The sequence below is a fragment of the Centruroides sculpturatus genome, unplaced genomic scaffold, assembly GCF_000671375.1.
Source record: "Centruroides sculpturatus isolate CEXI.00-Female unplaced genomic scaffold, Cexi_2.0 scaffold34, whole genome shotgun sequence".
In the NCBI taxonomy this organism is placed as follows: domain Eukaryota; kingdom Metazoa; phylum Arthropoda; class Arachnida; order Scorpiones; family Buthidae; genus Centruroides; species Centruroides sculpturatus.
This window is the reverse complement of record NW_019384328.1, coordinates 1,283,025-1,304,200: the sequence shown is the minus strand read 5'-3', so window position 1 is coordinate 1,304,200 and position 21,176 is coordinate 1,283,025. Positions and strand designations below refer to the sequence as shown.

Below are 21,176 nucleotides of genomic sequence, written 5' to 3'. Positions count from 1 at the left end.
AATACAGATTAAGATAAACACGGCAAAATAGATAATAATATTTAGGAATGATACAAGTAGGGCAAAATAGATAGTAATATCTGGAAATGATAATGAATGGGAAATAAATGTGATATTGGGCACTCACCTCCTGATCTTAGGGGGTTTGGCTGGGGGGCGGAGGTGAGTATAGGTCAACCAGATTAACAAGAGTGTTAACACGTTGGAATTTGAACCCAAAAAGGATTTTTATCGTTGTTAATAGGGTGCCTGAATAAAGGGAAATCTTGATGGGATTTATTATGTTTTTACTCCTATTTTTAAGGGTAAGCTAAACTAAGCTGTTGGGCTCATACCTCAAAAATGTTAATCTCCTTAAATTGTTGGCACTCAGCCAGCACTCAGCGTGGGCGATGGAGTCGTCCCCAGTCAGTGATGTATTTAACCAAGTAAGGTTATATCTAATCTAATATACTTCTGAAAGCGAAGACTCGCTCGGGGTCCGGGTGGCGTAACTGGCAAGCACACTGCACGGCAAGCGGAGGTTGCAGGTTCATGCCCCGTCCTGGGCCAGTTCTTTTATTCCAGAAGGTTCTAAAATTTATTTAATAATTTATTTAATTTTAATTATTAATTTACTTAAGAGATGGCGCCTAACGCCTACCTCTATTGTCAAATTGCTTTATTCCAATCATTTAATTAGCCATATTATAGCCTGATATTTAGGCGATCGTTTGGTAATTTATTATATACCAATCTTGTGTGAAGTGGAAAAAAATTGATGCCAACTGCTGTGAAGATTGGAGTGCCCTCCTGTAAAGTTTGGAATATCAAGAATTTGAGAATTCGTGATATTCCAGGCAAGTAATTGGAATTCCTGATCAGATTTTGATTATTTGCCAAATTCCTAGAAACGACTTATTTTCTTTATGAATTTGAAAACGTAAATGTATTTTGAACTGAAATAAGAATATTCTAATTGTTTTTTGTTTATTTATATCTTATGATTTGTAATGCTGTAATTCATTCCAAACAAATATAATGTTGTATTTGTTCTTTGAGAAAAAATTTAAAAAACAAAAAATGGCAACTGATGATGGTTCAATAGAAGCTGAAAACATTTTATTGACAAAAGTAAAGAGGCTTGTCTCTTTAAAATAAACAGATTGAAGGAATTAGAATACAGAATGGTACCAAGTCTTGAGAATTATTGTAAAATTAAAACTATTTATGTGAATTGAAATGTCTTTTAACTTTATTCTTTCTTGGTTTTTCTTTTTTGTTCTTTAAATTTAATTTTGATTTAAGTCAAATACTATTTTAATTTAGTAAATTAAAATTTTTAAATTATTTTATAAAGCTATTTTTAAATATATTTAATAATTTTTTTATTTTAGAATTCAAGTTGCTGCCATAAATTAAGTAAGTAAAATTCTATATGAATATTAATAACTTTCCAAAACTGTTATATATTAATTTAATTAAACATGACACTTATACCAGCATACCACAAATTACTACTTTTTACTAACATTTCATCTGTCTATAACTGACATCTTCAGATATATATATTTATAATACAGAACAAAATGGACAAATTAAAAGGAGAATCTAAATATCAATAATATAGAAATATTATTTATATTTAGATTAAAAACTTGTTTATTTTGATATATGTCATAATAAACAAATTTAAATGCAGAAAGAAATGTTAAAAATAAGTATTCTTACTGAGAAACATACAATCTATTGCTTTCCTTTTGATACCAAAGATTAACTATATTAATCATATTGAAGTTAAGACCATTTACAAAAATATACAATATTTTTCAGTCTTTTCTTTATCCATTAACATAACCACACAAGTAACAGTTAAATTGGCTTGAAGAAAAACTTCATTAAAAAGACAAATAATAATAGATAAAAATTCACAAAGTTAAAAACAATATCAAATTTGTGTCAGCCTTTTATTGGAGGATCTGACGTTTTACATTAAAAGTAAAGATACATTTTCTCACCCTTTATCAACTCCTTAGCCTATTTATAACTGGTTCTAGCCCTCTAGTGGTAGTTTAGAGTTTTTCACTTCATTTACATGTGATCACATTTTCATGATGAATCATCATGAAAATATATTATTCATAGGTTGTTTCTGTTTCATTTTATCTGACTTTATATTTAATTTATCCTCTTATCACAGTGTTTCATTATAAAAAAATGGTATTGCTTTTTTTGCTAGATAATTATTATTAATTTTTAATGTATTAACAATAAATTCATATCATTATGAAAACATTGATTACAATAACAACTTGAATATAAATTTATAAAGTGGAATATTTGTATATCAAACTTCTATTACTTTATATTAGTGATTTGTTTCTACAAAGATTCAGAAGGAACTATGATTTCATTCAACAATATAGTAAAACAGTGTAGTAAAATATGATTATCTGAAGTAATATGGACTGATGCTACCTTGGATAAATGAAAACTTAGATAAAATGTGTCCGAGTTTTTAGTTTCTGACTCCATCTATGTCCATCAATGGCCTTACGCTTGCTTTGCTTTGCACCTTATAAAATTGTTACTCTGACTGCAAGTCAAGAAGAGTCAGGTGATATCAGGTTTTATTACAGATTAAAAAGATATCTCGGAGACAAGAAGGATAACCAAGTTTTCTCTTTAGCATCTACTGAAATCTGTATTGAGATTAGTTTTTAACTGTAATTGGTCCAGAAAACCTGTTACTTGTGAGTTTATAATAACAATTAACTTCAGTGGACACTAAAGCAGAATACACTTCAGGATACACAGAATACTACAAAAACAATTGTGGCAATTATAAATTCAAATTATCTCATGATTCACATCAATGCAACAGATGATGTGCTTGGTACTACATCCTTTTGCTGGAACACATTTGTTGCACAATATTTCACTGATGAGTGAATTTTTTGCATAAGATCAAGTGTTTTGTATAGTTCCTCACATGAATTACCAGAAGCATCAAAGTTACATTTCACCAGAAGCATTGTCTTCAACATTGCAATAATAAGTTGCGTTTTGTTGCATATAGTATTTACATGAGAGATCCATTCAATGGATGTGCAAGTTGCAAGGAGAGGAAGATGTCAGATGGCAGCTTCCTTTCTCTCATTATCATCAAGCTATATTGGAGTATTGTATTAGATTATTGGTTGACTTAGTTATAATGTATACAAGCAAGAGCAATTCATCTTGCAACAGACTGTTCAATCGGCTGTTTATGCATCAATTTCTACATCTAGTATACTAGTATTGTCCAGTCAGTGAATTGAGGCCATCAAAAGTCTCCTATCTTCACAAGGGACATTCAATACTTAGAGTGGGACTTTTGCACATCCTGCCAAGCATTTTATGGATGGCAGAACATGAAGCTAAAATGGATTGTTCCACCTAAATTGGAACATATGGTCATGCCACCTTAGTGAATTTAATCATATAATAGAACAATTTTTACATCATTTGTTACACAGCTGACAATACAATAGTTTTAGGAATAAAATGTGTTTTGTTGCAATTATATTTTTATAATTTTTATATTTTTATATGAGTGATTTCTCTTACATTAAAGTTAAATAATAAAAGATCATTTTGTGAAACATGTTATTGTTTTAAACTTTGTTTTATGAATTACAGTATAAGAAAAGTAGTGTATTCAATTACATATTGTAATATTGTTCACTTTGAATAATACAGAACCTTGGTTAATCAGTGCTTGGATAATTGGGGTTCTACTGTACTTATTGTAAATAACTGATTTATTCATAATGTTGAATCTTATGCTGAAATGAATATATTTAATAAAAGTCATGAATAGTTTATTTACTGAGAGTATTATCTCTGTTAATGACAAAAAAAACTACAATTCTAAAAAATTCTCTTGTAAGATTTCAGATATATATATTTACAGAAATTATAATCATGAATTAAACCTAACATAATTTACTAACTAACATACATGGAATATTTGCAAAATGAAAGGATATATACCTGTTAAACAATTATTATTAGATGATATAGCACTGATGACTAATGGCATTCACATAACCCAGACCAAAACAATACTTTCAAATTTATTCTTTTGGTATTTTTTTAAATGACTTTGTTGAATTTTATTGAACTTCTGTTTGCATGATTATCACACATTTAAAAAAATTGCAATGATTTTGTTTATATATNATATATAATATAATATATATATTAGTAAGAATCAGATTTAAGAATCACAAGATTACAAATAAAATTTAGGGAATCATCAGGATAATTATCAGTCTTGCGTTTATTAAGTCTGAATGTTAATGATAGAGTTCATAGTATCAAAGGAATTATTTTATGATAATACAATAGATATTCAAGATATAGATGAATAATAGACTAAATTATACATTAACTATTCAAATCTTAGTTTATATTAATATATCTTTCTGTACTTGTTCATAATTTAGAAGCTATTCATCCCCAGAAAAACCTATATTAAAATCTTTTGTCGTTGAAGTTGTGCTTTTTTAAATTGTATTACATTATACTGATATATAAGTATTTACATTTATCTCAAGATTATATTTGAAATATTATTTGGAATAGAGATTAAATTATTATAACCTAATCAATTCTTTAAATTTTAGGATTCATCACACCACTGAATATGTTACATCAGTGCAACAGATTTTGCAAAACAATGCAACAGAATCAACAAATGAAAGTAGTTCATTTTATATCTAAATTTTACAATTAGTATAGAATAGAAAGTTACAATGATTTAAGATTTAATTACAATGATTTAATTTAATCTAAGTCATTATACAGTTCTTTTTCTATGTCAGTTGTAAAATGTAGATACAAAATAAACTACTTTTGTTTGTAATATTATATTCACTGGTGTGATAAGCCTTAAAATTTAAAGAACTGGTTATGTTATCACAATTTAATGTAGTAACTAAAGGCAAAAAGTAAATAATATGTGCAATAGAGATGGCTGGTTAATCTAGTCATTCAAATATCTGTTTCATTCAGTCATTGAAAACTAATTATAGACAGTCCTTGACTTCTGAACAATTTATTTTTTCTATTTTGATACTCCTAAATTATTTTTCAGATACTAAGTTGAGACTATTTTGCATTTTCGACAGACAAACAAAATTTTAAGTTACTGTGCAGTGGTGCTTTCTGTCAGTTTTTCTAACAATAAAGTCATTTATGAAAATTGAATTTTATTGTTTGTTTTCTATTTAATCTATTATTTTAATATCTTAATATTTTATACATTTTAACATCAAATAAAAAATTCAAATTTCAATCAAAAACTAATCATACAACAAAACAGAATAAAATTATTTTTCAAAATAAAAGAACATCAATAACAAAATTTATGGCACATTTCATAAACTTTGATTGGAATTCTGTTATAAAACAAATATTAAACAAAAATAAACACTGCATAAACCTAATGAACCAGCAATAAAATTACAACCCTTCCCCTACACACGTATTCAGCAATCCCCTCTATCTTCACAGTAGTGTCTTGCCTGACAATGCCCATTTAACATGATCGAAACGTTCGCACTTTATGTATAATTTTATCGCTGGTTTTTTAGGTTTTTGCAGTGTTTATTTTTGTTTATATATTATGTATTTATTTAAATTATGTGTTAAGATACAATGTGTGAATATGTATATGTGTGTGTGTATATAATGTGTGTGAACAATACAATATGTGTGATATATATTCACACAAATTGTATCTTAACATATAATTTTAGAAAAAAACTTAACAATTTGGAAGAATAAGTAGCATTTAATTTAAAACTATTTTAAAATTTAAATTTTTCTATATATTAAGAAATTTAATTAAATATAACTTGTAATTATTGTGAGTTTTTTCTTTTTAGGTAAAGTAGATGTGTCTTGTGTTGCAAAAAGACCTAGACATTCAATTTATCCTCTTGTTCCTGTACAAGATGCACAAAAATTAATAATAGATGAATGTGATAGCATGAATGTAATATATCTTAAATTTAAAGGTAAAAATTTTGAAGATTATTTAAATAATCAAACATCCTTACTATACCTGATACGTTTAAAGCTATACATCAACCAAAGCCAAATATTATTGGGCTAGAAATGGCTATAATACTAACGCCTAACTCTAATGCCAAATTGTCTATTAATTTATTAGTATTATAGTCGTTTCTAGCCTGATAATATTCAGCTTTGGTTGATGTATAGATTATTTAAATTTTAAAAAATAAATCTTACAATAAATTTCAAAAGAAATTTTTATCATAAAGAAAAATTGTGTATTGATATGTATGTATATGTATGTATTGATGGTATTTAGAATAATATCTGCAGTATCCTAGGTCAGTCTAGACAACCTTTTTAAGTGTGCATGCCAAAATCACAAAATGATGCAAAATTTCTCCATGCCAATCTAAATTTTTGGGATCATATTATTAATTGGTGTCTTTTAAGTATTAAGATAATCTCTTCAAATAGTCAAAAATCCAATATATACACTCTAGAAACGTGATAAATTCTTTACAAACACAAAAAAATATATTAAAAAATGTTGGATATTTATTTTATAAGGTGAATTCTGGTTGCATGTCAAAAAGACATTGTCAGCATGCCAAGGGTTGCATACTCATGTCCAGGTTTTGAGAGAGGTTCGTATACAGTGAACAGTTATAGATTTGATTGGAGTTAAGATATTTTATTAATGCAGTAGCAAGTACATACTTGTATAACCAATCAGAGAAAAACAGCATTAATTGCAACTATGAAAGTATTCCAAGAGATGTTTGTCAATTACAATTTATGTTATCAAAGTGTCACTGAGCTTTGAATTTGTAATTGACACTTCAGTCTATAATTTGAGATATAGCAGTCTAGGAGAAAATTATTTGAGATAAATGTGGATAGTATATTGAATTTAGGCTGAAATGCAGGAGAAAAAATAAATTTCAAGATAGAAAGATTATCAAGATAAATATATTTAAGATAGATAAATTCAACTGTAATTTTAAAATATGGTTACTAAACATTTTGTATAATTTAATCTACTTAACTATTTTTAATCAAACAACAATTTTCACTTTGAAACATGAGTTGACCATCACACTAAGAATGTTTGAGAAGCCCATGTATGAAATCCATTATGGTACTTTTGGTCAGGCCAAATTTATAGACAGTTGGGAAAATCAGGCAAAAATAGTGTGTTTAGTAGAGACCATGTGCTATCTTTAAAGATTTTGAAGTTTTTTTTAGTGATTATTAATATATCAGACATTAAACATAAAATTTTTAAAATAAATTTATTCAATTTATTACAGCAATTTTTATATCTTTAATATAGTGATTAATATGTTATTTTTACATTTAGATTGCCTTGGATTTATCTTGGCTGAAGATATTTTTGCAATTGATAATCTCCCTCCATTTCCTGCTTCCATAAAAGATGGATATGCAGTAATTGGTAATAATATTTTTAAATTAAATGATGTTTATATATTATCATTAAACTAAGTGTATTGTTATATGATACTGGATGGAATTCCATTTTGAATTAAAAACATTATTTAGTACAGATGTCTGTTAAAAAAAATCTGTTAAAAAATAGTAACCAATTGAAACCAGTTATTATTTCAAAAGATAGACAAATGCAATTGTATTCTAGAGGAATATTTAAACCAATAACAATTTTTTTTGCAATTTTGTTAGTTTTTATGGGAATGATCAAACCAACAGACAATAAAAAATTCTGTTGGTGTATAGACTATTGGTCCACAAATGCCAATAGGATTTTATATCAAATTTTTTTGAAATGAACAAAACAATTAAAATATGTTTATATACAAGTATCCCATGTACAATACAGCATTCCTGCAACATGGTTTCACTCTTAACAGTTTGAGAATTGGAAAAGGGAGAAAGGGGAAATCGCTCTTGCAACACAGTTTAGTTCTAAAATGGTTCAAGAATTGGAGACATCTGAATAAAAATGTCACAATTTAAGTAAAAACATCATCATTCAATTTTCTTTTAATTAAAAACCATGCATGTTGTCTGTATTTGAAAATTTCAATATTCTAAAATCCATGTTGTTTTATGCTTTTCACCAGGTTTTCTTTAATGAGAACTGATTGTACAATATTTTTTCTTCTTTGTCTAGCTTCTTATTGTAGCTTTCTATAGATGCTCTATTGCCAGTGATAGTGCTCTAAATGAACCTGAATGACTGTTGCTGTACTTTGTTTTATAGATTAAATTGAAAGTTACTACATTAATAGATTAAATTTTTAAAAATAGACAAATGCGAGCAATGAAAATACCAAAAGAAAAAATATAGAGAAAAATCAAGATATTGCTGATAATTGAGATTAAGGTCAACAGGAAAGCTCAGAAGATATTATTTTGCTAAAGAGAAAATGTCCTTGTTTAATGGTGTTTAGCAGTGAAGAAAAAATTAATATTAATGTGCAATATATTTGTTTGTGATTGTTAGTTATTATCGATTATTTTAATAAACATACGGTATTTCTGTTAATTGTAAAAACAGTAGTATAATTTTGCTAATTTTTGGAACTTAATTCTGTTTTGCATAGCATGGATTTGCATAACATGGCACTTTTTCAAAACCTAATTACCATGCTAATCTTAACTGTGGATATCTGTATTTGCAGATTGGTAAAATAAAAGTAGAATTTTCAATATGATAACTATATGTTCAAATCTAATAAGATATAAGATATCTTTCCTTGATTGTATGCTTCAAAGTTTCTATTACTTCAAAGTTTCTATTAAAACTTTATTTACATAATTAAAACTTAATTTGAAGCAGTATCCTCAGATTGATGCTGTAACTTGCCCTTCTGACAGAATTATAGTTAATTGCTACAGATTGAAACCAACTTTAAAACAAATTGGAACCATTAAAATAATATATTTACAGTGGAACCCCGGTTAACGAACTTAATCCGTTCCACGATTCCGTTCGTTAACTGAATTGTTCGTTAACCGAAGCAATTTTTCCCATAGAAATTAATGCAAATGCAATTAATCCGTTCTAGTCTCCGAAATTTTTGTCATTTTATTTGTAATATACAGTAATTTTCTTTGATGAAAATGTAGGAAAACGTAGTATCTATCATTACAGCAACAAACATGTAAACTTTGTTTAATAAAATAGCACTGTTTAATAAAATTGCAGTGTAATAAACTACAACATACCTTCGTTTGTTGTAGTTGGTGGCATAAAAGTGGAGATATACGAACCTTAATGCTAAGAAGGGCAATCCCCTCCAAAAAAATAACGGGTAGCACTTCATCGGAAGATTCTTCGAGTCGAAGTGTCTTTTGGTAAAAAAAAAACCCACCAGTGGCTAAGTGGTCTTCGTACCTTGAACACGGGGAGTTCTTTCGTGGGTTTGCACCGCGCTCAGACGAGCTGGCCACGTGGAGTTTTCCGTGATTTCTCCATGTCTGTAACACCAAAATAGGGGCCAGTTTCCCTTAAAAATACCTCCCAGAAGGCATTCCCTCTAGTCAGATCACCCAAGTGTTGCGTTGCCATAACTTAACAAAGAAACAAACTCTTTCCGTAAGGAGTTGATCTAAAGTTGATTGTCTTACTCTTTTAACACGTATAACACCATGCGACGCGCGCACCGTCGTAATGGAAATTCCCGTACTGCGCCATACGACCGCCGGTAGACGTAAACAATGTATTTTACTCAAGGTTAAATTTTCCTGGCGTCGTACAACGTTTTCTGCATGCTTAGTGCTGGCCTCTCGTGGACATCTATTCAGTTAGCTTCGAACGTTGGCGGTCGTATGGCAAACAGATTCTAGCTACGACCGCCGGCGCGTCTTGTGGCGTCGTGATGCGATACAAGGTCGGCGGTCGTAGTTTTTTTTTAAATAAAACTCTATTTTATATCTGATAGTGGTTTATTTTAATAGTAAATAATTTAAAATATCGAAAATTAGTTTAATTATCCTCTTTTATCGCATATAAAGTAAATAATATTATTAAAAAAAAATTAAAGTATATAAGTGCGTTTTAATATATATTTACAGAAAAAAAACATCATTTGCAGTCGAAACAAAGTGTGAAATACTTTAACACACAGATGTAAATACTTTTAAGTAGGGAAGGACGTCTAATTACAGTGGGGTTGTAAAATTTATTGCCTGGGAGAAAGAAGTGTCAGGTTCAAGGTCATACGACTCCCCGGTTTTTGTTTATATATACTTTTCTTATCGTCGCTCTCCTGACTGTTGTACATCGACCCTTTTATTTACGTTATAATCAATTATTAGATATCAAATTTTCATTTTTTGGCCCCCCTTGACGGAAAATATCATATTACAACAAGCAGTTAACATGTTAATCAAAATTTTTCTCAAATGCGATAACGCATTGTAGTTTATATTGCGTTGTCGTTTTCTATTGCCACTATGACTTTTTTCTTTCTTGGATGCCATATTGATTAAATATATAAGTCACAAAACTGAAAAAAGCAGTATAGCACAGACACTTGGAAAAACAATGCTTAACTCGCGCATGCCTAACACCAACTAAAATTTGACACAAAATACCGTTACGTTCGTTATCCGAGACAAAATTTTTGCAAAATAATAGTTAGTTAACCGATTTGGTCGTTAACCAGGACGTTCGTTAACTGGGGTTCCACTGTATATAATACATAAACATATTTTATTTTTATATGAATGATGTTTATTTAAAAATTTTAATACTTAAAATGATAGCAATTAAATCTTCTCATTTAATTTATAGACTAATTTTAACAGCAAAATTTCTGAGATTAGTAAATTAGTATAATTCAGCCATTATTTTAATTAAATTATAAAAATAATAATATATAAAATGAAAATTTTTCAATTTATTAATACCTGTTTTTCAATTATCCTTGGCCACTTATATAAGGATGTGCCATAAATGGTCTATTAATCTTCCATGTGGCAAAATAAAACATGTACACTTAACATTTTGGGAAAAAATTTAAAGTTTTGAATGACTAATAAGTTTCAGCTGAAACATGATAAAATTAATGAGAAGAGAATGAATCTGAAAACCAGATATGTACAAAATAATAATACAATAATTTAAAATAAGGTCACCTTATATAAAAAATTTTATTTCAGTTTGTAAAGTTACAATTAAGTTAGGACCTCTCATTTATATTAGAAATTTCAGCTAGATGTATTCCAGTTTCAAAAGATAGGAAGAATTACAAATGACATACAGTAAAATGAAAGAAAAAAATTAACACACAAAAGAATAATACAATAATACAAGAATAACATTTTTAAAAAATACCTGATTTTAAAAAAATGTTAAACAGAAAATAATAAAATAAATTAGATAATAAAATGTTTAGATAATTAGTAAATATTTTTATTATTTACACAATCGGTTATGTTTTCGTACATCTATATATTAATTCACTTTACACACACACACACACATAGATAACTTTGTCATTGAAATTATTTTTAATATTTATTTCAATAAATGTTTATTAAAAATAAATTAGATCAGTAATGTCTAGATTGTAACTTGGACTCAATATTTTTCCTCTCCAGTAGAATATCGCATTTAGCTGGAAATTTTTTTAAATAGGAACATGCAGGATGTTTATGGAAGAACAAATATTTTTAGTGAATGAAAACTCTATTTTTATTTTTAAATATAAATAAAATAACAATATTATAAAATTTTTCATGATAAAAAAAAACAATATGATAGAGATAATAGTAATAGATAAAATATTTCAGTTTGATATGGTTTATTTATTATTCTCAAATTCTATATGAAATATAAATAAATTTTATGAATTTCAATTTATGAGTCTGTATTGCATTTAATTTAGCTTCAGATGGTGATGGAAAAAGAAAAGTTTTAGGGGATGTAACTGCTGGAAAAAAGGTATATCTAATGAAATGTTAGAAATAAAATTCAGTTACTCTCTTAAAATTGTTACATTTTATAATTTAAATCAATTTAATAATTTAGTAATGTAATAAAAATTCATAATTAAATATTTTACATTTAATATAATAACTGATAATCCATTCATTTAATTTCTTAATTTTAAATAGAGAAGTTAAATGAAACATTTTGATTAATTTTAATATTTTAAGTTATGAAAAATTATATGAAAATTTAAATAAATGTTTTAAAAGTATTTATTTCAAACTGCATATATAAATAAAAAGTTTATACTCTTTTTTAATAAACAAAATTAAACATATACTATACAAAAAATATGTGATATGGCACAAGGATAGAAATAAACTGTGTTCTTATCTTGTCTAGTGTAGCATTTAAAATGTTGAGAAATGAAAGTTATTTCACACATTTCTAAGGCATTTTCACTTTGTATTGAAAACATATTAAATAATAAGTATTCAGATTTTATTAAGCCATTTCTGTAGAAAATCCACTTTTAAAATTGATACAATATATTGAATTTTGAAATTAGTATATCTTCAAAAACATTTCAGTATGAATTAACTTATAATTGTTTATTTCAGTTATATACAGTGTGTGATCGGTTAACAAACATAATCTGTTCCAAGACTTTGTTCATTATCTGAATTGTTCATTAACTGATTATCGATTTACCACAGGTTTTTATGAGAATTGGATTAATTCATTCTGGAGACTCCAAAAAATAAAAAATATATACTATTTTACTATGTTTATTTATATGTAATAGTAAAAATGCATATATATGCAGTCTTGCATTGTTGTTATTCATGTTTTTTTCTGTTTGTGGGAGTTAAAGAACCTGTCCAATGTTGATTGCTTTTCTCTTTTCTTCAGGATTTTTCGGAAGTAATTAATAGTATTATAATTGTAAAGATCTCAACCCCATTAACCTTATTCTGGATGCCGCTTGGATGATCGTTGTTCTGACATCTTACCATTTCAAAAGATCTTTAGTAGCAGATGTCGCCATTAGTCCACTTTCGTCTTCCTTTTTCAAAAGAAAATACATCTCGCTGAGTTTCTTGATATTCTTCATTTGAGAATCTTGGAGTTCTTCTGTCATCAGATCAATTTCAGGTTTTATTATGAGCTCTAAAATGCTCTTTATTTCTCAGATGTGATTTTCATTACTCCATTAGCAGCTTGAGACTTCTTGATATATTTTTCATAGCTAAAATTGTGTTTATTGTAGACCTGTTCAAGCCTTACTGCCTAGCAACATCAGACATCTGCCCACTCTCTACCTTGGCTGTTATATCTTGCTTGGTTACTACGGTGAGCACAGTTTTTGACATTCCTCTTTTTAGGCTCCATAATATTATCAGTTTCTTTTTTAAATAATAAGTTCAGAAAAGTATTTACAAAAATTCAGAGAACAGAAATCACAAAAATTATTTAAATGCAAGACCTGGATGAAATTTGGTATTAAAACATTAATGAATATCTGACAGGACAGTTAAACTTTCATAAATAAACTTTCGTAAATAAACACTGACGCAAAACTTAACAAGTGCCTGTCCAACAGTCTTGAGAAGATTATAAAAATTATTTGGCAGAAAAGTAAACGAAAAGCTGGAATTACAAGGGGGAGTTTCAAAATTCAGAGGAATACTATCTGATCAATATCGGGTTCAGCGTTGATGTTGACGTCTCCTGCACTCTGAAAGGTTTCGAATTGTTACCTGAAGACAAGGGAAAATCAATCTGTATTCATTATTTTTTTCGTAGCTTCTTTTTATGTTTGTTCAGTAAAGTGTTCGTTGTCTGATCATAAAAATCTTTCACGAAAGTGTTCACTATCCGATTTGTTTGCTATCCTAACTGTTCATTAACTGATCACCCACTGTACTTGCAACTTTATGATTAAAAATGTGGATATACTTTCGTACAGAATTCATTTGGTAATTAAATAATACAAATAAACATTATAGATACAGTAGAATTTCAAACTCGGCTCTCGATAACCCGGCACACCAGATAACTCGACCACACCCTAGCAGGGCAAAAAAATCCTTAGTTAATTAATTTTCATTATAGACAGCTTTATAAAAGTATAAAAGCTCTCATAAAGTATTTTTCTGAGGTCTGTCTGTACAGGTAAATTACTGTACACAGTGTATTCATTAATTTTCATTTTCATGTAGTAAAGGCTCTATGCCTTCATAAAGGACGTACTTTTCCTTTGTTTAAGGGTATTTGGGCAGTTTATTCTCTGTTATATTCTCAAGTAAACAATACATACAAGTACAGTACAGTATTTTCTGAGGAAACACTTGTACTTATTTTTTTTTTAACCCCATTCCCGATAACCCGGCATTTTAACAAACTCGGCCACCCTTCGGTCCACATTAGGCCGAGTTTTCGAGGTTCTACTGTACTTTTGAAAATAGAGATGATTTTAAAATTGTCCTGTATTATAAGTTTATTCATATTGATCAATTCATTTGAAATTCACTTTGCTCAATATGGAGAATTGAATATAATCTAATTTTTAAATTTATATACACAAAATTCATACATACAGTAGAGCATCGTTTATCCAAATCAATTGGGGACTGGGGTTGTTCAGATAACTTATTTTCCGGATAACTGATTATGTATGAAAAAATATATTAACCTATCTCATCTTAATTTTTTTCTGTTGTGTGTCACTTCATGTTGAATTTTCGTCGATGGTAAGCCTAACGTAAACTTTTTAAAATAATAATCGTGACTATTGTATCGTTAAAAATTATTTCTTTATTTTGTACAAACAAAATAAATATATTGGAAAATATAAAAACAAAAAAATTATATTTTGGAAGTTAATCTAGTATCAAAAACGTTTTATTCAGCACGACACAGTCTGACTGGAATTCTTTCAGTTAACTGATGTTTCAGTTGATCGGCTTTCGGATAAATGATGCTCTACTTTATTTTATTAAGTTATATGATAAAATACAAGCATGTATTCCATATTCTTTAATTGTGTGAAGTGTTTGCATTTATTTTGTTCTTTTTTTAATCTAGAAAGTTAGATAATTTGTGAAGAAAGATCTAGAATTTTCATATAATTTTATTTTTCAATATGATATGCATTCCTAAAAGGCAAATGCCATATTATTTATTTATATACTGTTACTTATAAAAGTCATTAACTTCTACAGTAATTAAATCTATGTTAAAATTATATTTGAAAATTTTATTTTTAACAAAAGATTTTCTAGTTATGCACAATATTTAAAAATTATTCATGATTTAATTTAGCCTGATGAATACAAATTGATGTCAGGAAATTGCATAAGAATAAGTACAGGAGCACCTGTACCTTCAGGAGCTGATGCTGTTGTACAAGTTGAAGATACAGAACTTACAAATCAATCTGATGATGTAAGTTAAATTCATAACCAGAGACATCTTGAAAATTTTAAAATATTTTATTTTCTTTGAGATACTAAACACCCTTAACGTCTCATCAAATATCACTTCATATGAACAATTGATTTTTAAGCATCATGAATTTATTTTCTGCTCTGCATTATTTAAAATTACAATGTTTTCTTTTGTTATACTGTTGATTTTCTTTATCTATTTTTTTATATTATTTTTAGTTATTTCGTTTATCTATATAAAACTAATATTATTTATAAAAAATTGTTTTAAATTTACAAAAATATGTAGTTTTTCATGATGTGATGCAAGATAGTAGGATTGTATTGAAATCACTAGGTGAACTGCTCTAGTGAAAATAGAATACCTAAATATTTTACTTCTAAATTTTTTCTTTTTGTAAATTAGCATTTTAAGGCATTTAATGTAAGGAATTATATGAAATTTCATATCACGATAATTTTTATTTCAAAATAAGTAAAAAATGATGCATATTATTTATCAATAGTTTCCTTAATGTAATAATTAATTCTGGATTAATAAATTTATTAATTCCAAATATTTGTAAATGTGTGCATATATGAATTAAACTGATATTAATGAAGCTGCTTTGATTTTATTTATTTTATAATACATTGGGTTACAGTTTAAAATAAGTAAATAGCACAAATTATTTTATTTACTATTATGTTTCATATTAGGGAAAAACAGAAATAGAAATTGTCATTCATACAAAACCTAAAATTGGGCAAGACATAAGGTGACGCATTTAAAATTATATTTATATTTTTTTTCGAATTATTATCAGTATTTTTTTTAAAATAATATTTTTGAATTATTTCAGACCAGTTGGAAGTGATATAAAAAAAGGTGAATTAATTTTATCTAAACAAACTAAACTTGGTCCTGCTGAATTAGGAATATTGGCTGCAGTTGGTCCAATTAATATAAATGTATATAAGAAGCCTATTATTGGCATTCTGTCTACTGGAAATGAGGTAAATATTTAATATTTTTGTAACAATAAAAATATTTGAAAATACAAATGCATTTGTTAATTTGTTATATTTATTTATTTATTAAAAATTTAACTTTTGTTTTAATTTAAAATAGATAAATAACTTTTATATTTTATATTTTAATGTCATTTCATGCTACATTTTTAATAGCTGCATTTTTCCTTCAAAAACATTAAAACAGCAAATTGCTGTAATGTTGGCTTTAAAATTATAGTAATGGTATTATCTAAAAACCTGTTATAATTTTTTTTAATATATTGACTAATTCTGATCACAGTCAGTTAACATGCAAGAGTACATCAAAATAAATTATATTTAAAATGTATCTGAAACCATAAAGATGAGCAAATAAAAATTAAGTGTTTGACTTTAGATAATATATTTTAAAATAATTCTTTAAAGAACAATAATCAAATTTTTAGAGACCATTTAAGTGATGTCTTCTAAAATGCTTTTTATACATTTTGTGAATTAACTTTCTAAGTAATTCTTGAAATGTTTTCTGAAGGATATTTTAATTTTTGAACTTATTAACAAGCTAAACAAATGTTCATTTTTAAAGTATTGAAGATCTATATTTTTTATTTATAAAAACTATTTTTTAATGGTTTAAATGATTTCTAGATTGTTGAACCTGGTGATGATTCTTCAAAAGGAGGAGTTATTCGAGATAGTAACAAGACTACACTATTAGCATTATTTAAAACTGAAGATTTTTCAACATATGATGGAGGAATTGCTAAAGACAAGTATTTTTTATTTATTATAATATTGTTATATTCAATATATATTTATTTATTTATAGTTTAAAATAGCAGAATGCAATTTACAGTATGTTCACAATATCAATTTGACATTTCATTTTTAAAATTTAATAAAAAAATCTCTTTCAACAACTATAGTTACTGAGAGAGATCTTATTAAAATTCTAAATTGAAGTTTTTGTTTTTTAATAAATCAAAGTTTTTTCTTTTCCTGTAGTAGTAAAATGTTTCAATTGACTTTAGAACTAAATTCAATGAATTAATCTGTAAAGAAAAGTAATTTTTGTTTTTTCACCAATATTATAGGAACTAATCAACAGTTTTATTTTATTTCATTTATATTTTGGTTGATAGGCAAATATAAGTTTTATAGCATTTTAATATTGTTTGGGAAAAATGGATAGGAAGAGTGGTTATTTCAATAAAAGATACAAATTTTGCTGTAAGAAGTAATGGGAAAACTTGTCCCTATTTATGAAATTTCAATTTAGTTCAATTTATTTGTGGTTTTCAGAACAAGGTATACTTGTAAATCGGGATTAAACAGTATTTTAAACAAAAGCAGATAAAAATAATTTATAGACTGAATGTTTGCACAAAATTTTAAATAATAATCTTTTCCTTAAATATCCTTTATTCATTTTCTCTAATATATCACTTACTTGAAGTTAAATGCTTGAAATAATTTTGATAGAAGGAATATGTTAAATTTGAAATTTTTAATTTTCTTTTTAGTTTTGAAAATTTAATTTTACAAAATATATTAATAATAATCAAACTTTTTTTAGTCCAGAAGAAATAAAAATGAAATTGGATAAAATGTTTCAAAATGCAGATGTAATTGTCACAACTGGAGGAGTTTCAATGGGAGAAAAGGTAGTTTTAATACATAACATATAGTTGTATTTTACAAAAAATATGCCATTGTATAATTTATTTATGGAGGCATCCATAAGTTTTGTGAGATACAGAATAAAATAGAGTAAACATTTCTATTAATGCATTTATTATAAAGATATGTTTTAGAAAGATAATTCAAGGACTTCAGAATTAATTATCTTCAGTCACACTTAAGAATACAAATTATAAATAATCTTAATGTTAGTATAATTTTTTATATTATTACATTCTATTTATCACCAATAAATTGGAAGAAGTTTTAATAGTTTTATTTAGCTGAAATATATTTTCATCTGTAAATTTTTATTCAATCTTTAAAGTTAATAAAAAAGATTACATTAAGAACTGTTAAAAATATTCACCAACTGAAAACAAATACAAAAGAATCTTTAGTACCTTCACATTCATTGTTTTCACAACATGGGAACATAGTCACATGACAGAGTTAACTTTTATTTGGAAGCTCTTCTCCACTTCAATATGTAAAATTGTTTAAAATATCTTTCTCTGTCAATGCCATCATTCAAGATATAATTATTACAAATGGTAAAAGTCTTCAAATAGAAGTCGGCCTGCCACATGACTTTGTGTTCCTAATTTCCATTTTATCAATAAAACTAAATTTAAATTCTATATTATGATNTATATATATTAGTAAGAATCAGATTTAAGAATCACAAGATTACAAATAAAATTTAGGGAATCATCAGGATAATTATCAGTCTTGCGTTTATTAAGTCTGAATGTTAATGATAGAGTTCATAGTATCAAAGGAATTATTTTATGATAATACAATAGATATTCAAGATATAGATGAATAATAGACTAAATTATACATTAACTATTCAAATCTTAGTTTATATTAATATATCTTTCTGTACTTGTTCATAATTTAGAAGCTATTCATCCCCAGAAAAACCTATATTAAAATCTTTTGTCGTTGAAGTTGTGCTTTTTTAAATTGTATTACATTATACTGATATATAAGTATTTACATTTATCTCAAGATTATATTTGAAATATTATTTGGAATAGAGATTAAATTATTATAACCTAATCAATTCTTTAAATTTTAGGATTCATCACACCACTGAATATGTTACATCAGTGCAACAGATTTTGCAAAACAATGCAACAGAATCAACAAATGAAAGTAGTTCATTTTATATCTAAATTTTACAATTAGTATAGAATAGAAAGTTACAATGATTTAAGATTTAATTACAATGATTTAATTTAATCTAAGTCATTATACAGTTCTTTTTCTATGTCAGTTGTAAAATGTAGATACAAAATAAACTACTTTTGTTTGTAATATTATATTCACTGGTGTGATAAGCCTTAAAATTTAAAGAACTGGTTATGTTATCACAATTTAATGTAGTAACTAAAGGCAAAAAGTAAATAATATGTGCAATAGAGATGGCTGGTTAATCTAGTCATTCAAATATCTGTTTCATTCAGTCATTGAAAACTAATTATAGACAGTCCTTGACTTCTGAACAATTTATTTTTTCTATTTTGATACTCCTAAATTATTTTTCAGATACTAAGTTGAGACTATTTTGCATTTTCGACAGACAAACAAAATTTTAAGTTACTGTGCAGTGGTGCTTTCTGTCAGTTTTTCTAACAATAAAGTCATTTATGAAAATTGAATTTTATTGTTTGTTTTCTATTTAATCTAATTTCTATAATAGTAATAAAAGATGAAATGTATACTTCTGATAACACAAAAATGTTTATCAAAATGTTTCTGAAATTGAAAAACTTTTCTCACTGCTAAGTATAGTTACTATTATATAATAGGGTAATGCAAACCAGATGCTTAGTTAAATAAATTTTCATATTTTGTATTTTATCAAAATGTCATGTATTCTGAAAAATTCTACTACAATTAAATAAAATAAAAATTACTTTATTCTATCATGTTGATATTGTTCTAACAGTATTATATAAATTAGAATGAAAGTTGTTCAGTTTATCAAATAATGATATTAATTATTTATTGCTTTCAGAATAATACAAAAAATAAAGCCTGTAAAATTTTTTAATTTTCAAAGAATTATAACTAATGCAATTTTATTTTTATTCATATACTATTATCTTTTAAAATTTTTAAAGGTCTTTTAAAAATAACTGAGGTTTAAATTTCATTAATTAAAAAATAACACAAGTGAAATTTCTGTTTGATTTAGCTTTCTTTTTAAATTGTATGAGATCTTTTTAATGTTGTAAGACAAGTTTGAAAACTCAAATTAAAGTATGAATAATTAACTCTGTTAATGAATATTTAGCCCCATTAGTGACTAATCAAATTGTTTAGTGTGTATTTTGAAAATCAATTGTAGAATTGAAATTAGAATTGAAATTAGAATTAGGCAGTATTCTAATTTCAATTCTACTTTTTATTTATCAGTAAAGGTTCAATTTTTTTATGTATAAGAATTTTGATCAGTAATAATTGGGCTGCAGTTTTCAAATTATAGACCTATACATTCCCACTGTCATCATCTGTCTGTTCTTTGTTAATCTTGAACAGAGTTAGATAGTTGTAAATCAAGACTAGATATGGAAAGCTTAGGGGCTAAAGACACTGATTAACTATAAAGAAACTTCCAGTCTAAACTGAAAGTCACATTATTTTTTTTTTAAATTAAAAGATTAAAAATTGCAGCCGGCATTGTGATGCTATCTTCATAAATAATTGCATGAAAAATTTCTAATATGATATTTATTATTCATCAGTTGCATCAAGAATTACAAGATGTATTTCAGCTGCATTGTGTAACTTAATTCCAAATTATATTTGACTTCAAAATAAGGAAGTGAAATAAAATTAATTATTAATATATCCACAAGTTTCCAAAGAAGGTTTGTGTATTTTCCCCATACTGTAATGCCACCATCACACTGCCATTAAGATCTGCAGTTCCATAGTTCTTGCAGTAACTATAGAATTGAGAATATAATTGATTAATAGAAATTTATTTGTAAATAATGAATTAATAGAAATTTATTTGTAAAGTCCACTTTGTTAGTAGGGGTTTTTATATTTTAAATTATAAAGATTATAAATTTATT

General features: G+C 26.5%; 1 protein-coding gene across 1 annotated transcript in view; it reads left to right on the top strand.

The window, feature by feature from the left end:
* Window positions 1-21,176, top strand: part of LOC111628816 (gephyrin-like) — a 54,173-nt gene that overhangs the window by 19,112 nt on the left and 13,885 nt on the right. Inside the window, exons 6-15 of the mRNA XM_023372660.1 lie at window positions 4,650-4,726; window positions 5,913-6,044; window positions 7,406-7,498; window positions 11,919-11,974; window positions 15,287-15,409; window positions 16,111-16,169; window positions 16,254-16,407; window positions 17,053-17,177; window positions 17,981-18,091; window positions 18,556-18,638. Of these exons, the coding sequence (XP_023228428.1) occupies window positions 4,650-4,726; window positions 5,913-6,044; window positions 7,406-7,498; window positions 11,919-11,974; window positions 15,287-15,409; window positions 16,111-16,169; window positions 16,254-16,407; window positions 17,053-17,177; window positions 17,981-18,091; window positions 18,556-18,638 (1,013 nt within the window). The remainder of the gene's footprint in view (window positions 1-4,649; window positions 4,727-5,912; window positions 6,045-7,405; window positions 7,499-11,918; window positions 11,975-15,286; window positions 15,410-16,110; window positions 16,170-16,253; window positions 16,408-17,052; window positions 17,178-17,980; window positions 18,092-18,555; window positions 18,639-21,176) is intronic.